The 19,333-nt window shown below is 39.8% G+C and overlaps 1 protein-coding gene across 6 annotated transcripts in view; it reads right to left on the bottom strand.

Annotated features, from left to right (window-relative positions):
- The window catches only part of LOC307147062 (transmembrane protease serine 9-like), a 46,036-nt gene that overhangs the window by 8,848 nt on the left and 17,855 nt on the right, over window positions 1-19,333 (bottom strand). For 5 of the 6 annotated variants that reach the window (XM_079851516.1, XM_079851517.1, XM_079851518.1 and 2 more), the window contains exons 7-16: window positions 10,340-10,574; window positions 9,773-9,900; window positions 8,292-8,570; window positions 6,450-6,545; window positions 6,220-6,352; window positions 5,842-5,963; window positions 5,430-5,708; window positions 5,223-5,315; window positions 4,990-5,125; window positions 1,345-1,537 (exon numbers count right to left, since the gene is read on the bottom strand). In XM_079851516.1, the coding sequence (XP_079707642.1) occupies window positions 1,345-1,537; window positions 4,990-5,125; window positions 5,223-5,315; window positions 5,430-5,708; window positions 5,842-5,963; window positions 6,220-6,352; window positions 6,450-6,545; window positions 8,292-8,570; window positions 9,773-9,900; window positions 10,340-10,574 (1,694 nt within the window). Of the gene's footprint in view, window positions 1-1,344; window positions 1,538-4,989; window positions 5,126-5,222; window positions 5,316-5,429; window positions 5,709-5,841; window positions 5,964-6,219; window positions 6,353-6,449; window positions 6,546-8,291; window positions 8,571-9,772; window positions 9,901-10,339; window positions 10,575-11,492; window positions 11,578-19,333 lie in introns of all 6 variants that reach the window. The other variant, XM_079851521.1, reaches the window with a different exon arrangement.

Genomic DNA, 19,333 nt, shown 5'->3' with positions numbered 1-19,333 from the left:
ACTAAGATAACATTTAAATGCTTAGTTTTATGATCAGAGCTCTGTAGTTCTAAAATGTATTATGAAATGCAATGTAATGATTGAGAGGTGAACAAATAGCTGATGGATCATATTTGATACTTACATTTGAACAAGATAAAAAAAAATTAAACATGGATAATCAAGTAAATCTAAGCAGCTTCAGTCCAGTAAATGTTCATCTTGAAATATTACTAACAATACTTCATTCTTACATTTATACTGTCTAAAACAGTAAAGATTTCACAGCAATAAGAGAACATGAACCACAAGCTAAAAGGGGACATTTTTACAGTTATACTAAAAGGCCTTTATTTATTGAAGATGTATACTAAAATTAAAAAAACAAAAAGGCATTTTTTCAGCAAAGTTTTGATCATGTTGGCCTTAGAAATTTGCATATCAAATATGATACATTAGGCTTTAACCTCTTAAGTGTCACCGGCCCACCGGTGGGCCCAAAATCATTACATATTTAAAACAGTAATATCCTATAATAAACATAAACTAATCTTGACAAACTATATATCATTTGAAAGCTTACAAACTCTAGTTTTCATATTTGGTTACACATTTCACATTTTCAAAATAAATTAGAGAGGAGCTGTAATTTATCAATTTGCAACAAGAATATTTTCATATTCCTAAGGCGTGTTTAGACCTTTATTTTGAAATAGCAATGAACATGAAAAATCATGAAAGAATGGTTGAAACCTCAGTTTGTTTTCATGCCAAGAGTTCAAAAGATATCATCCATTCAATTATTTTAGAAAAAAAGATATTAACATGTTTTTAATAACATATGGAAATGGAGGCGCCCTTATATGGGCAGTAATGGAGTCTGGTTGTCACCTAGTGAAAATGTTTGGTACTGCGCCCAAACAAAATCTCACTGAAAGCTCATTTTTTGAGATATCAACCTAAAATTTGAAACACAACTTATTCAGATTTTTGGCTTTGATTTTCTAGCAGTTTTAGAGTCGGCCAGGTTTGAAAAATATATATTTTATATAAAATATGAATAATTAAAGTTTTTACATTGTACATTTTCATAAACTCAAACTTCTATAACTTTTTTTTTGTTTCACTTTTTTAATTTATTTCACTTCAACAAAAATCTGCCAAATGTCTTCTTTAAAACAAGACCAATTTTACGTCTATACTCCAAAGCATTCTTTAATTACAACCATTTATAGTCGAAATGTGCATTTTCATGTATATTTAAAAAATGGGGGGTGACACTTAAGGTTAAATAAATTCCTCAGTCAAAATGTAATCTTCTCAAAGCATCTATGAAAGCAGAAGTATTTAGTTTAATGAGTTTACCCATCAACACAGTGGGCAGCGGTCAGCACCCACTGTTTGTTGATGAGAGAACCTCCACAGTAGTGTCTGCCGTCCAGAAGAAGGCTAGCCTGCCACGGCCAGCGTCCAGCTGAAGCGTTCTGACCTCCTACTATCCTGCTGCTGCTAAATGTGGTTCTTCCACACACCTGAGCACTGGGAAGATCATCTGAGGCTGCAAACACAAAAAACACAATGTTGTTTTATCCAACATCTCCAGCAGTACAGCTGCAGACAGCATAATGCACCTCATTTGATGGAGACCCATGTTTAATTCCTGATTCAATATATGTAGCCAACATTTTATGTTATTACTATAAAGGTATTATTATTAAAAAAAACAACAACAAAAAAAAACATGATGAAAAAGTTATCCTTTCCAACCCCACATAAAATATTGATAAATATGATCAATTCCTGAGATTGCACTGCTGTATTCAAGCAGCTTAGGGCTGTGAAACGATTAATCACGATCAATCGCATCCAAAATAAAAGTTTGTGTTTACATAATATATGTGTGTGTACTGTGTATAATTATTTTGTATATATAAATACACATTTGTATATATTTAAGGTTTTTTTTTATATATATATAATATTTATATATAATATAAATTATATATAAATATATATACAGTATATACATGCAAATATTTCTTAAAAATAAACATGCATGTGTGAGTATTTTTATATACTAAATAATTATACACAGTACACACACATATATTATGTAAACACACTTTTATTTTGGATGCAATTCATTGGGATTAATCGTTTCACAGCCCTACGAGCCAATCAAAAGGCACTTTTCACATAAGATGACTTTATACATACATATATATAATAAATATTTCAATAAATAATGACATATCTGACATATCTTAAAATATATCAGTGCCATTGTTTTGTCTAAAGATTCACACCAGTAATGTTTTTTTCCAGGGTCTGTGCAAGTAGGCTCACTGGGGGAAACGCATATTTGCGGAGGCCCCGGGGCCAGCTGTGTGCCAGTGTATCTGTGCAGAGTGTTCCCTCGGTCAGGGAATAAAACAACTGGCAATGGGAGGTCTCTGAGGAGGCAAACAGGTCTACCTGAGCCTCCCCGAACTCTCTCCAGATCAGCTGAACCGCCTGGGGATGAATAGTCACTATTCTCCCGGGAGCACAGCTAGTGAATGCTCGTTGTCCACATGGTTGAGCACACCGGGGACATACATGGCTCGAAACGACCTCAGATGCTTCTGACTCCAGAGGAGGAGATGGCGGGCGAGTTGCGACATGCGATGGGAGCGTAGACCACCTTGTCGGTTGATGTACGCAATGGTCAAAGTGTTGTCCGTACGGACCAGCACGTCTCTGCCCTGTAGCAGGCTTTTTAAGTGGCTCAGAGCGAGACGTACAGCTAGAAACTCGAGGCAGTTGATGTGCCAATGCAGTTGAGGGCCTGTCCACACCCCTGACACTGCATGCCCTTTGTACGTGGCACCTCAACCGGTGGCAGAGGCATCTGTGAACACCACAGCATGTCTGGACACCTGTTCCAAGGGGACTCCTGCCCGCAGGAACAAGGGCCTGACCACGGGTTGAAGGTCTAGTGGCACGCCGGTGTGATAGTCACCCGGTGAGTGCCGTAATGCCACGCCCATCTCGGGACTCGGCCGTGAAGCCAGTGCTGAAGCGGTCTCATATATCTCATACCGCTGCTGCCATATGCCCCAGGAGCCACTGAAAGAATTTCAGTGGGACGCCGCCATCTGCTGCCGTCCAGTTCAGCACCGACTGAGTATGTTCCTCTGTGAGACCCGCTGTCTGTGCGACCGAATCCAACTCCATACCGAGAAAAGAGATCCTCTGCACAAGGGCGAGTTTGCTCTTTTCCCAGTTGACCTGAGGACCCAACTGGCTGAGGTGCCTGAACACGAGGTCCCTGTGTTCGCATAACTGATCTCGAGAGTGTGCTAGTAGGAGCCAGTCGTCGAGATAGTTGATGATGCGAACGCCCTGTTCTCTCATGTGAACAAGGGCCCCCTCCTTGATTTTCGTGAAGACACGGAGAGACAGGGACAGCCCAAAGGACCTTGTACTGATATACTCGACCCTTGAACCCCAGAAACGGCCTGTGTCGAGGAAGAATCGAGACATGAAAGTACGCGTCCTTCAGGTCATATGCTACAAACCAATTTTGGGGACGGATGCATTCGAAAATGCTCGGGACAGCTCGGGACACAGTGGAGGGTTCCACACGAGCCCGATCCTGTTGGCGGCCTGGGAAGGCATGGCCATCTTCTCCAGGTCCGACTCGGGCACTGCTGGCACACCCGAAGGAGGCAGCGGCGCAGAGCCGTTGTCCGCGGAGAGGTCTGACCCACCCTCCGATGCAGTGATCAACATTTGTTCATCGCGGGGAGCACTGAAGGAAACGACTGGTACACACTTCGAGGATGGTCCAGTGCATTCCATTGGTGGCTCTACTGGCTGCGGAGCGTGAGAGGGATGAGGGTTCCTAGGGGGTTGGTTCCCCGAAGAAGCGCGCTCACCGTGATCCTCAGGTCTCCCGTGTCAGAGCTTGAAGCAACCCTCTGAGGAGGAACCCTTTGCAGGAACGAGAGGCTCGACTGCAGCTCCTAGAAGGTCATCTTCCCACAATGGGTACATGACTCATCCACGAAGGATGCCTCAGCGTGTTCGAGGCCCAGACACACGAGGCAGCAATCGTGACCATCCTGCAATTCCAGGTAGCGACCGCATCCAGAAACACACAGATAGAATGTCATCTTTGAAAAGACGCATTCTATCTGTGTAAGCTCTTTTAAGGACTGCTCTCGCTGGTGCTGAAGCACGCAGGGGAACGGTCACCGCAAACACAGACAGGAATGTGCACCTGTCTGTGCACTGTCTCTCTCTCGCTGGACTTACCAGCCGTGAAAACGGCTTTTGAGCGCTCTCTGCGCACCTTACCAGCTGTGAAAACAGCTTTTTGTTTGCTCAAAAGGCAAAAACAAAAAACAGGAAAGAGAGAGAAAAGAGAGAGAAAAAGACCGCTCGTGCTGCTGTGCTGTCACGCCCGTACCAGAGTGGAGAGGTCCAAAAAAAAGCTGGCTCGTAGAATTTCATAATCTCCTGGGAGTTTGTAGAAAGCATCGAAGTCTTCGAAGTCTTCATTTGCACTTCAGTCTCCGAAGCAAAAGACTGAAGTGCAATAGCAACTTCTGCTCATTATATACCCGCGCTGCGTTGCTGAACAGCTGATGCAAATGATTGCACGCCAATGTGCATTGGCTCGTTTAGTTTCACTCGAAGTAGACTGGCCTCTCTAGCGAGATTCCTATTAGTAGGTCCGGTGTACGTAGAGAGGTTCGGCACTCCCTCCCTTTTCTGATTACTGACACCTGTTTCCCATTTCTGCCCATATAAGCCCTGTTTATTCAATCACTCATTGTGAAGTCTTGCCTAGTGTCACACTGCATTTCTGAGAACGCCTTTGGTTTCCTGTTCTTTGGTTTTACCCTGCTGGCCTGTCTCTCGTGGATTTTGAAGAAACACAAATGCATGTTTTGAGACACCAATTATAAAGTTAGACATATGAAACTGAGATCAATGGCACATTTCATTAAGACATTTCTTTACCATTTCTTTCTGATGAATTGTCAACACGAAATACCCATCTACCCGTGACGTTGACATTGCTTGTGTATGGCAGGTTTGTGATGTCGGGAACAGGAATTGAAAAGAAATTGGTAGAGCAAATTGTGTCATAGCCGGACTGTTAATGAAGAAAACACAAAGAATAAAATCCATTAAATCCAAAAACATTTCACACTACCAAAGATCATATTAGCACATTTTCCACACTGCTTTACCTCTGCAGCTGAGGTGGAGGTGATATGATCATAATGCATGAGTGTAAATGACAGGTTTTTTCCAGACACCAAAACCACTTGGAAGGTCGACTCCTGGAAGAGACCGGGAATTCTTCATCAATACAATCATTCTGGATATGCCCTAAATTTCAGTTCAATTAAAATATTATGCAATAAAAGTGCATGATAATTGAATGAAAAACTTACTGTCCGCCTGTATCCATAGTACGGTACTTTATCCCATGTAGCAATAAAAACCCATGAGGCAGAGAAGTTCAAGTTGGGGTAATATTGGTTTATGTCTCTTGAAGCCCGATTCAAGAGATGACCATCTGTTACTTGTCGGTAAGAGATGGTTCCTTTATCTGTAATGTCAATGTCTGTCCACAGTGGAGCGATGATGTCTCTAGTCGAGTATGCAGGAAAATCATAGGGATCCCACTGGTAAAACGGTTCTTCAAAAGTCAAGTACCCCTTGTTATTCACCTGTTATGAGACCAAAATAGTGAAAGCTCAGTCATCTGGACTTTTAAGTAATATTCTTAAAGTGGAATATAAAGCTACTCATGTTGTTTCAATAAAACTAAGATAGTGTCATGAATGTGAAAATGCTGCTTACATTTAGTTGATTATAAACATGCCCAAAGTAGACAAATGGCTGCTCGAGAGTGATCAGTGGAGAACTTCCAAAATCTTTCGCAGGGTTCTTTGTATCCTCATCTCCATACGGGTAAAAAATTCCTGCAATTGAAAAAGGAATATCTTAATATTAAATTGTATATTATTTAGTGGTTATAATGGTTGAGTGTTTTAACAAAGTCCAACTGCAAAAATCCCTAAATTAAAATTGTACAAAATGTATTTAAATGTATACTTTAAATGTATACTTATTACACTGGTCACAAGCATTTTCTACTTCTTTTTTTTAAGTTGTAATTGGTCTAATTTGACCAGATCATGGCTTCAAAAAAGTCATTGCACAGAGTCAAAGGATTACCCTCTTCAGGTCCACCATCAACACGAAATGCCCAGCGTCCCGGGACATTGACATTGCTGGAGTTGGACAGCTTATTTTCATCAGACACAGGGATTGAGGAATAATTTGTTGAGTCTATTGTGCCATAGCCAGCCTGAGTAGAAAAATTTATCATCATAATCATCAAAAAAGCTTTGTGGTGCAAAGTTCTCCAATATTATTTTAGTGTCAGATTTCAAATTCTTTCTAACCTGAAACCATTGATCTGTAGAGGAGATATTTCCGTAGTTCATCATGACAAAAGACAGAGAGCCACCAGAGACCAAAACAACTTGAAAAGATGAACTCTGTTACAGAAAAAGAAAATTATCCTAATAGCTCATAGACAGAGTGTCATGTCATTTTTATTCTTGATTAATTCTGCAGTGCCTTAAATAAAAGATATTTATCTTTCAATTTTGTGCTTTGATATACATAAAAAGCTTTCCTATTACTTTTACCCAAATTATTGAAGCGACATTTCAGTGAAATTTGTTGGCAAAAAGGTTCATTGTCTATTGAATTCACTGCTCACACAGAAGCATTTTTCAAACCAATCAGCTTTCTGTTTCTGATTTCGCCCTTGAAATTTTGCCAAGCAATGGTAAACGTGTTACGTTGGTGAAACTCAGAAACAAGGGCGAGAGGATTCAAATGCAGTGGAGTTTAAAAAATCAAGATTCAATCCAGAAACAAAACATAAGGAATCATGATCAAAATAGCAGAACTGAGACAACCAACGTATAACATCCACAGAGGGACAAGACCTGACAAAGAACACAGGGAACACAGGGGTTTAAACACCAGGGGTAAACACAAGGGCTGACAAGACACACCAGGGAACAATCAAATACTAATTAACAGAAAAAAACCTACACAGGACTACAACATGTGGCACAGGAAACAGGAACAGAACAGGGCAAAAAGTAACCGAAAGGACCACATAACAATAAGGTTAAACAAAACCGAGAATACATAACAAAACGTGACCGTACCTTTACTCTGTTACTTTTAACTATTAACTATTAACTATTTAATTAACTATTGCTAAAATGTATCTTAGTTTGGAACAATTTGGAAAGTTATGTTGGCCTAACATTGGTTTACCTGGATTCTTAGAGACTTAAAAACATATAAGAGAAAATAAAACTTGATCATTCTAATCCATGAACCTTGTCTGTTTAGAGACACCAAAATATATTGGAATTAAAGGAGAACTCCGGTCAATTTTAACATTGAGCTAATTTTTTTTGTAAATTTGGAGTGCTGTCAGTACAGAGAACAACGACAAAAATCGGTGTTGCCTACACCGTGTTATCCTCTTTTTAAAATTTGCACCCTGTTGACTTCAATGGGGCAAGTTTTAAACCTGCTTTTAGCCTCTTAACATCCTTGATGTGTCATTACAAGTGCACAGGTCATGTGAGTGATTCCTTCAGAGTGAACACGGTGAATCTGACTGCAGTAGATGTGAAAGATATGAATAAAAATGAAGTTAATTCGGCCAGCGCTCATACCTGTATTTATTTCCTGTTTTCGGTCGAAGTCCATAGTAGTCGATTGTCGAGTTCACGCGCGTGATCATAGGTAACTAAGCAACAGTGGAGAACTCGACAATCGACTACTGTGGACTTCGACCGAAAACAGGAAATAAATACAGGTATGTGCGCTGGCTGAATTAACATCACTTTTATACATATCTTTCACATCTACTGCAGTCAGATTCACCGTGTTCACTCTGAAGGAATCACTCACATGGCTGGGCACTTGTAATGACACATCAAGGATGTTAAGAGGCTAAAAGCAGGTTTAAAACTTGCCCCATTGAAGTCAACAGGGTGCAAATTTTAAAAAGAGGATAACTCGGTGTAGGCAACACCGATTTTTGGCGTTGTTCTCTGTACTGACAGCACTCCAAATTTACAAAAAAATGAGCTCAATGTTAAAATTGACCGGAGTTCTCCTTTAAATCGATATACCTCAAATAATTTGAATAGTGCTTGGAACACAAAAATTTCAAAAGACTTATGACATTAACATATAGGCTGGCTTACTGATTGTGAGTTGTTAAAGTATGGTACTTTATCCCAAGTGGCAATGAACAGCCATGAGGCAGTGAAGTTCAGACTGGGAAAATACTGGTTTATGTTGTTTGAGGCTGCTAGTAAGAGTCCGCCTCTGGTGACCTGACGATAGGAGATGTTTCCAGTGACAGTGTTGTTCATGTCTGTCCACAGTGGAGCAATGATGTCTCTGTTGACTTGCGACAGTAAATAATTGGATACCGGCTCTGAAAGAGGTCCATCGAATGTCAAATGCCCGTTGTTATTAACCTGAAGCAGAGATAAAACAATATTATAAAAGAGATTTGGCTATACGATATAAATTGGATACTGTACCCCATATACCCCATTTTGGCAAGTGAGGCATAAATGACATACCCAAAATAAAAAGGTTGCTACTCATAAGTCATTCTGTATAGACTCATAATCAACATATATTTAGAAAGATGACTCTTGGGAGTTTACAGTTCAAGACTTATGTCTATATGAAACATTTTGTAAGACCATGTCATGTGAGTTTTTATAGAAGGCTAAGATGCTAATAAAATATGTTATTGCCCTGTAAACATGCATTTGCAGTCTATTGTCTAAGGTCTGATGAGGCGATCATTCATGTTTCTATTGTTCTCACTCGATGAACCTTTCACACCTCTGCCGGTATGAGACTTAATCTTCATTATTCTTTTATCATTATTCTTTTGTTTATATTCAGCCATTTTTAGCATTTATTCTGGCATTACATGGCTTGCCAATATACACAACTTTCATCCCACCTTACAATAATCCACCTATTATCTGAAGTATGAAAAAACATATTCTTGGGACCTTGTGTGAATTCTATTCCATAAACTAATTTGTTAAACGAATAGTTCCTGACGCAGTGGGCATTAGAGCTACAATTAGCATCAAGCTACATAACAAAATTTAAAAGATTAATATTACACTTTTACTCAAAACTCACTATAAACCACGAATGAGAATTCTTACATGTATGTATGTAATGTACAGTTCATCATGTAATTTGTGTAAAAGCTGAAAAAGTAATACTGTTTTTATGATTTTAATATTGTTTTATTATTGTTATTGAGACAATGAAACAATCAATTCAACAGATTATTTCAAAATTATGATTTTAATTATCTAATATTGAAAATGTCCTTTTGAGGAATAATTTAATGCTTTAAAAATTTTTAACACATCAATCTGCAGAAAAGAATTGCAGAAAATCTTCAAATCCAGGTGAGCAAAGCTTGTTGCATCACACCCAAAAATGACTTGAGGCTGTAACACCTGTCAGAGGAGCTTCAACTGTTAATTCTCTAAATACTTATGTCAGTGTAGTATTTCAGTGTTCTTTTTACCGCAAATCTGGTTTTTGCTTTGTCATTTTGTGTTATGGAGTGGATTGTGAACACCTTCCGAATGCAATGACACAGATACATACACACAATCTATGAAGACAATGTGCTTACATAGGTCTGTCGATAAACACGTCCAAAATATACAAAGGGCTTTTCCAAGAATACTTTTGGAGAGCTTCCATCATCTTGAGAGGGATTCTTTATGTCTCCATTTCCAAATGGGTAGAAAAGGCCTGAAACTATATATATATGTACATACACTTAAAAATGACATGAACTGGCTGAAATTTCGATCTGTAAACTGCTTACTACACAATTTTGGGTAAACTTTCACTTTAATCCACACAACTTTTAATATTGCAAAATAAACACTTACCGAGTTTAATAAATGCTGTAAAAAATATTGTTGATTTTATTTCATACATTCACTAAAGCAGGAGTGAAACACTTAACGACTAGCTGAAACATTCCAAGACTGAACTCAACACACTTACAGAATGTTTCCAATGACTGGAGCAGATTTTAAACACGACTGTGAACGCGACTGTCTCTGACTCGGCGCGTTTGGGAATGATCAGTCGAAAGTATCAAATTACATTCATAATGAGCCTTACAGTCGTTAAGTGTGTCCCCGGCTTTACGTATAGAACCCGTTTTGTTCCCTGTTTTCACACCTACCTGTCTCTTCTCCATAGCACAGAAAGCTGCTGTCCTTATCTTCACCATCAGATTTAAAAGTCACAAATCCAATGCCTGATCCATTAACATTTTCCAAGATCCAGTTTTGGAATTCGGATACTCTAGCATAACCGTCAGGGGTAATTCCAGTGCTGCAAGGAATCCCAAAATTAGTGACACCAGCTAAGATCCATCCAGAACCCTGCTTACACTGTAATGGACCACCAGAATCTCCCTAAGAAATGAAAGAGAGGATACCACATGAGCTATATTGAACATATATGCTGTCTGAAGAAAGCTTCCTGAAAGAAAAAAAAAAAAAGAGATCTCTTTAATATCCCAAATGTTCCTCCTAGACAGAAATAAGATTTCTTTAAGATCTAAATGGAGACTTTAGCTTGAGTCTCCTGCTTCTCACTTAAGTATATATATTAAAGGAGAACTCCGGTCAATTTTAACATTGAGCTCATTTTTTTGTATATTTGGAGTGCTGTCAGTACAGAGAACAACGACAAAAATCGAGTTCACGCGCATAGGTTTAGTACCTGTGAACTTGGCAATCGACTACTTTGGACTTCAACCGAAAAACAGGATGTAAACAGGTATTTGCGCTGGCTTAAATAACATCATTTTTATACATATCTTTCACATCTACTGCAGTCAGATTCACTCGTGTTCACTCTGAAGGAATCACTCACATTTTCTGTGCACTTGTAATGACACATCAAGGATGTTAAGAGGCTAAAAGCAGGTTTAAAACTTGCCCCATTGAAGTCAACAGGGTGCAAATTTTAAAAATAGAATAACTCGGTGTTGGCAACACCGATTTTTGTCGTTGTTCTCTGTATTGACAGCACTCCAAATGTACAAAAAAATGAGCTCAATGTTAAAATTGACCGGAGTTCTCCTTTAAGTTATATACTTAAGTAAATTTGATTGTTCTAAAGTGGAACTATTGCAAGTATACTTTACACTTTAAATATATTGCATTTAAAGACTGCTATTCTACAGAGACCATACTATAATAGTGACATTAAACACATTTTAGGCTTAATATTAAGAAATATATATATATATATATATATATATATATATATATATATATATATATATATATATATATATTAAAATGAGACTTTATTTTTGTGCTTACCACAGAAAATGTGAGGTATGAACTGAAATATCTTATTTCTGCTAACAGGTGCTGTAAGGGCAGAATTTCCAAACACAACTTCTGCCTACAACGCAAATGTAACAATGAGCAATTTGCAAATAAAATTATTTAATTTGTTAAATATTTAAGTACTCAGGCCCGGCGCCACGAGGGGGCAAAAGGGGGCATTGCCCCCTCAGATCTGATTTGTGCCCCCTCAGTTTCATTTTTGTATTCATGGTTACAAATGAAATGTTTAACCTTTTGAGCGGTACAGTCCCATATATGGGATTTAGAATGTTCAGTGACGAGTGACGACATAACTGCCAGATTCAAATTGTGCTTTCGCGCGTTGGCTGGCGCTGAGCCAAAGTCGGACGCGCTCAGCGCTGTCATATATCACAACTATGCAGTGTTTTCAACCTCACAATGTTTATTTTTGGTTTCAGACATTTAAAAACACATTAAGCACTAGTAAAACAATACATTTGGAGTTTGTAAAATACACACTGATGTCTGTGGAAGCAGCAATAACAATCTATTCAAATATAATTTGCCGACGTGTGTTATTCATATCAGACAAACACAGTGGAAGTAACTATAAAGTAGTTTACTCTATTCTTCTATTCCACTTTCTTGCATGTATTTCGGGAGAAATTGATGACTCACAGGATTCTCTGAACTGCGGCGCAAAGAAACAGCTAGCCATCTCACGTTATAGATCAAGATCAAGATTATTTATAAAGGTTTTTTTTAAATGACCAAACACACTCACAAACACATTTTTGAGAATCGGAATATCAGATATGGTAAGCAAGTTTGTGAATATTTTGAATAAAAAAGGGAAAAGGAAATAAAAGCGATACATCCGCGGTGTGTCACGTGACAAATATGACGCGTTGCCATGGAAACATTAAGGGGGAACGTTCTAAATTCTAAAATAACAGTCGCCTTGAAAAAACTCACTATGGTCAGTTAGAATATTAAAATTAAGCGTGAAAGGGTTAATATATGCATAATAAATGACGCTGGCTTATCTTTTTTTACTAAGCAAGTTATCAGTGTGTATTGTTCATTGATGGTATAAAGTTAAGCCCCCTTAACAATTTCACATGCCCCCTCAGTCATTTCATTCTGCAGCCGGGCCTGTAAGTACTGCTTCAGTAACATTTTTGTTGAATCCTCTGTTGACCTGTTCTGATTAAATGTACAATACAATGAACTGTATTTGAGTTCTACTTGTTGAGTATATAAAATAGTATAGATTAAAGTTTACAAGAAATGTGTTTTGAGTTGCAAAAAAATAATAATTCATAATCATGAAGTAAGTTTTATAATTATTACATTTACCTTTTCAATAATTTAACCACACTTTGAATATCAGGTATTTTTTAATTAAATTAAAATGTATTTCTATAGCACTTTTCACATTTTGCATGGTTGCAAAGCAGCTTTACATACATATAGAAAGTAGGTACAAAAGTAAAAATTTATGACAAATAAAGAAAACGTTTTATTTCTTTAGTGTATTCCTAATACACTCCAATGCACCTGTAATACACTTTTCCAATTAATGGTAGGCTACTTTAAAGGCTCGTTGCACTTTGAAATGGACTGTGAAATTTTGATTGCATGAAAAGTAAAACCGCCAAATCATTTCATCATGTTTTACATCAGGAGCAGTTGTGCAGAAGTACGCCGAGACAATCGGCAGAGAAATGTTACAGATGTTTTTTGTTTTTTTTCATTCGCACGCACTGAAACACAAGCAGACAGATCTGTTTCGACCTCACTCTGACCGTCACTACGGTCTAATAGGATGATAACCTTCGTTCCGCCTTCTCTCGAGACCTTATGTAAACAAAGTCATGCCCATGACCCCGGAAGCTGAACGTCACGCGCTATAAAAGGCGAGTTAAACTTCCGACTCGTTCTCTTTACCTTTCTCGCCTTAGAGACCTGGTACAGGTAGGAACCGAATTATATTGTTATTTACCATTCAATTCATCACCAAAGTGGTGCAGGTGCCTTGTGCCCCTGTGAATTGTGGTATTTTATTTTGTTGTATTATTTTTTGTTTATCTATGCAATCACTTAAAGGGGACATATCATGCTAAATGCACTTTTTTAGCCCTTAAATGCATTTTGTTGTATATTTGGAGTGTTTAGAAGTACAGAAAAGATGAAATTATTCTCTTCAGGTGCTTCGTTGATATCTTTATATTCTGTTTTGGTCATATTTTTCAACCTGTTCCGATTTTTCTGTTATCTATGACGTTTTTTGAACTATCACGTCACAGTATTTGCAGCGGAATTGCCAAATAAGGACATTGACTTCCGGCCCAACACTTCGAGCGATCCGCCATTATTATTTCTCGCTGCAATTTTGTAGTCCAAGCTAAAGGATGCAGAAGTTACGAGAGGGTAAGTTAAAATGATCGGTTGTTGGATGTAGTAACCCACACGCTTCATTACACCGTCTAATGTAGATGAACTGCCGCGCTTGTGGCGCATGTTTAACTGAAAGAACGAGCAGAGAGAGAGAGAGACCCGGTCTCGCGCGCGCTCGCACTCTCTCTCGGAGCCCGGCGAAAGTGTAAACAAGACATCACCGTCTCCAAACTAGACGCTGTCTTGCTCTCTCTCCCTCGCACATATTAATCAAAATAAATTGACACGGTGGTAAAAGGTCGGAAGACCAAAGTTTCATGTATAAATACAGTAACACACCATTGCGATACATCCATATGAAGACGTTGTTCTGCAGGTTTGTCGTCTTCATTTTCATTTCGCTCCGGCTCCAACTCTGGCTCGAACATGTAAGGCTGGCTGGACAAGTCTTCCGTTGTTGACATTTTGTTAATAACGTGTGAATAAAAAGTTTCTGTGCCGCTAGATAATCCTATCTCTGCTATCAGACTACAAAAATGGCCGAACGGGGTGGAGTTGAACCTCTGCAACCTGGAGAGGGGGCGGGGTATGAAGTGTCTCAATTGTATTTAAAGAGACCGCACCAAAACGAGTTGCTCTCAGAAGCACCTCGGAAAAGGGGTAAAAAAGGGGCCCGTGGAGCTATAATAATGAGGAATTCAGACCCAAGCATTGCAGTTCCGCTTTATATAGACTACAAATGTATGATTTATATGTAAAAAGGAACAATTTAAAAGCATGATATGTCTCCTTTAATTCAAATGCTTGAATTGTGATAAGTTTATATTGATATTTGAGGCTAGTTTTCATACTAGCCATTCAATATTTCAATACAAACACTCAATTCATGCTATATGTGCTTATGAATTGAGATTAGTTTTATTGTATTATTCAGATATTCGGAGGCTAGTTTCTAAACATACTAGCCATTCAATATTATGGGTATTTCTGTTTTCTTTCAGAGTATCCATCAGTAACCTAGTGAATATACTTCATTACAAAAATTTTGGTGAGTATTTTCTCCTTTTGGAGCCCTATATCACTGTTCGCAGCTGTTGGGGGTTGATATAGGCCTGCTAAATACGTTCGCGTACTAAGTGCAGGCCTTCTTTGCTTTGTGTGGGCTTGATATACCCTTTACTGCTGTGCGCAGTCAGTGGGATTGTGTGTGGCCTTACCTGGTGTGAGGGTATTATGGCCTCTCATTGCTGCCGATATTGCCAAACAGCAATGGTCAGACTAATTCTCCATCTTGCATTCCAGTGGCAGATGATTATACCTCAATGTTGAGGACAGCATGGAAGAAACCATCTCAGAAACCTCAATTCAATGCAGGCTGCAGACGGTTGGCCAATGCCCATTACCCAAAAGAAACTGGACTGGGGGACATGCCACCGGTAGAACAAGAAATAGCATCATGGACAACTCTGGGACCAGCCTATGTATCAGCTAACCCTCGCTGTCCCAAGAAGGAGTGTGCGAAAACTGACCGTTTGATCTCACGATCCTTTAATGCCACTGCACGTGCAGCTCGTACAGGCAATGCTTTGGCTATCCTCTTAGCAGCCTTACGGAAAACAGTAAGTTCGGATGACCAAGATTCTAGGAACCTTGTTGATTCTGCTCTGGCAGCCCACTCACAATTGACACGTGATGTGGGGGACGCTATGTCTTCGGCTGTTTTATGTCGTAGACAGATATGGCTGGCACAGACCTCTTTGCCAGAGACCATAAGAAGCGAACTAATGAATTTGCCAGTAATTCCCGGTCACGTTTTTAATTCAAATTCTCAGGAGGTGCTGGATAAGGCTGAGCGCTCCATTACAACAAGAGAAGCTGTCCAGCGGGCTTGTCATAAACCAGCTCCAGTCTTCAGACCAAGGTTTCGAGAAACACAAAGACCACAGCAACCTGCTTGGTCTAGACAAATGAGTGGCAATCCTGTTAGTGTTCAAGGGCAGACCTTTCGTGCCCAAAGACAAAATTCTGCCACTTATCCCCAGAGGAGATTTCAGTCCCGTGGGGGAGCCCAACAGAGAGGTTCACGAAGGGGTGCAGGACGTGATGGCCCTGCATAGGGGTCAGGGGCTGACCGTCGACTGTTCCTCTCAACTTTCACGGGCCAGTTGGGAGAGAGTGGTCTCAGAAGTAAAGATGAAAAACCGCACTCTCAGGTTCTATTTTCATACATTTATTATTACCATGTCCTCACAGACGCGTTTCGGCCTAAGCCATCATCAGTGTGTACTATGAAACACCGAAAAGATTGTTTTTTAAAAAAGAAACACCTCACAGGTGAACCTCATTCCGCAAATCATCAGCACCTTCAGGTGCATCAAGTTACCAACATTGTGGAAACACCAGGAATAACACAACATACCATATATCCATGTGACCCTTATGAACAATTTATACAAAAAAAAAATATAATAATAATAATAATTTCAAATTACATGATTTCATAAAAAATAATAATTCAAAGGCAATTCTTCATTTAAACCATTAGGGTATACTGTTTGAAGTGTATAAACAAATTAATTTCAGAATGCATGATAAATACAAAAAAAAAAAAAAAAAAAAAAAAAAAAAAAAAAAAAATAATATTAATTTCAAATTACATGATTTCATAAAAAACAATTCAGAGACAGTTCTTCATTTAAACCATTAAGGTATACTGTTTAAAGTGTAAAAACAAATTAACTTCAGAATACATGGTAAATACAAAAAAAAAAAAAAAAATTACATGATTTCATAAACAATTCAAAGGCAATTCTTCATTTAGACCATTAGGGTATACTATTTGAACTGTATAAAGAAATTAATTTCAGAATACATGGTAAATACATTTTTACATGATTTCAATGACATGATTTCATAAAAAACAATTCAAAGGCAATTCTTCATTTAAACCATTAGGGTATACTGTTTGAAGTGTATAAATCCAAAATGCCTCTCGCTGAAGAAGGTAACGCTCCCTATTTCCACCCCGTTGAAAAGGTTTAACTAACTCAATGCCTTGAAATTTCAAAGTACAGATATCATGTCCAAACTCATTAAAATGTCTCGCCACGGGTGACTTAATATCGTGATTGCGTATGTTACTTTTGTGTTCGTGTAATCTTGTTCTTAACTCTCTTTTTGTTTTACCAACATAACAGAGCCCACATGGGCATTTGAGCAAGTAAACAACAAAGGACGTACGGCAAGTAATTCTCCCTCTCACAGAGAATGTCTTGCCGGTCCGTGGATGTGAAAAGGAATTACCCATAATCATCGCATTACAATTAATGCAACTCCTACAAGGGAAATTGCCCGGATCAAGGGCTGTAAGCCAATTGGTAGGCGAAGTGTAAGAATCAGCTCTAACCAGCATATCTCTCAAATTACGTGATCTCTTATAAGCAAAAAGCGGAGGGTTTTGAAAAGTCTGGCCGATCTGTGTGTCACTCGATAAGATATGCCAATGTTTATTCACTATTGATTTGATCTTACCCGAAAGGGGAGAAAATGTCGTAGATAAGACAACTCGATTATCTGAAATGACTGTTTTTTTCTTAAAAAGTGATTCACGTTCAATACCACGTACCCTGTCCCTGTCCAGAGTGGTCTCAGACCAGTGGGTTTTATCTACAATAACTCACGGGTATCGGCTACAGTTTCGACGCCCCCCCCCCCCCCCCCCCCGTTTTCAAGGGTCAGAATGACTATGGTCACTATTGGAGCCCGTATTGAGATAAGAGGTGCAAGCTCTTTTATGAAAAGGAGCAATCGCAAAAGTGCCCTTCAACGCACAGCAGAATGGGTTTTATTCAACCTATTTCATAATTCCAAAAAGAGATGGTGGTCATCGTCCCATTCTAGATCTCAGGCACCTCAACCAGTACTTAAAAATTCTTCCATTCAAAATTATTCATACAAAGATGGTAATGCAGTCCATACGTGCAGGAGAATGGTTCACGTCCCTGGATTTAAAGAACGCATATTTCCACATTCCAATTTGTCCAGAGCACAGGCCTTTTCTCCGCTTTGCTTTTCAAGGACAGGCCTTTCAGTTCCAGGTTCTACCGTTCGGCCTGTCTTTGGCACCGAGAATTTTTACTCGGGTGATCTCAGCCGCTCTAGCTCCCCTTCAGCTGCGAGGTATCAAAATCCTGCCATACCTGGACGATTGGTTAATTTGTGCTCCTTCTCAAGAGCAGGTGATCAGGAACACAGAGGAGGTACTAGCTCACATTCAGTCCCTGGGGTTCATGGTGAACTGGAAGAAGAGCAGTCTCCAGCCTCAACAGCAGGTGAAATTCCTGGGGCTATATTTCAACTCCATAACAATGGAAGCATGTCTCACTCCCCAGAGAATAGACAGCCTGGAGAAGGCATTAGGTCACTTTCAGAAGGGGAAGCTGGTGACAGCCCACAGGGTTCAGAAGCTGGTAGGACTGATGGCGGCAGCATCAATGGTGATTCCCTTAGGTCTACTGAGGACACGCCCGATACAGAGATGGTTCAATTCTTTTCGTCTTCATCCAAAAAAGGACAGAAGAACGAAGCTATTGGTGACAAAGGCCTGCATGCGGGCCTTACTCCATTGGAGGGACAAAGACTTTCTCCGCAGGGGAACCCCACTGGGCAATCTTCCTCACAGAAGATCAGCGATAACAACAGATGCATCACTGACAGGCTGGGGAGCCGTTTGGGAAGGCAGGTCAGTAAGGGGCAAATGGGATCCCCATTGGTCATCAGAACACATAAATGTGCTCGAACTGAGAGCTGTTCATCTTGCTCTCAAGGGTCTGTTACCATTTTTTCGCCACAAGCATGTGCTAGTGAGAACGGACAGTACCTCAGCAGTTTACCACATAAATCACCAAGGAGGGACGAAATCACTACGCTGTCTCCAGGTGGCAACGAACCTGCTGACGTGGACCGGGCCACGGCTGTCCTCACTGAGAGCAATCCACATCCCGGGTGTGACAAACAGAGCAGCCGACATTTTGTCCAGAACAGGGCCTCTCCCAGGAGAATGGCGGTTGCACACGGAGGTAATAGCCCAAATTTGGACCCGATACGGGACAGCTCATGTAGATCTCTTTGCTTCCAGGGAGACAACCCATTGCCTGGGATGGTACTCCCTCACGGTACAGGAGGGCAGTTTAGGCCTGGATGCTCTGTCGCAAGAGTGGCCGACAGGCTTATTATATGCTTTTCCCCCCTTTCCTCTGATTTCCCAGGTCCTCCAGAGGATCAGAGAGGGTCACTGCACAGTTCTACTAGTTGCTCCACGCTGGCCAGGAAGACCATGGTTCTCGGACCTAGTTCAGCTGATTCAGGGTCCTCCGTGGCAACTTCCATCGCGGGTGGATCTCCTATCCCAAATAGACGGGCAGATTTGGCATCCAAACCCGATGGCACTG

This window comes from Squalius cephalus (assembly GCF_949319135.1).
Source record: "Squalius cephalus genome assembly, chromosome: 19".
Taxonomy (NCBI): domain Eukaryota; kingdom Metazoa; phylum Chordata; class Actinopteri; order Cypriniformes; family Leuciscidae; genus Squalius; species Squalius cephalus.
This window is presented reverse-complemented; position numbering and strand designations above follow the sequence as displayed.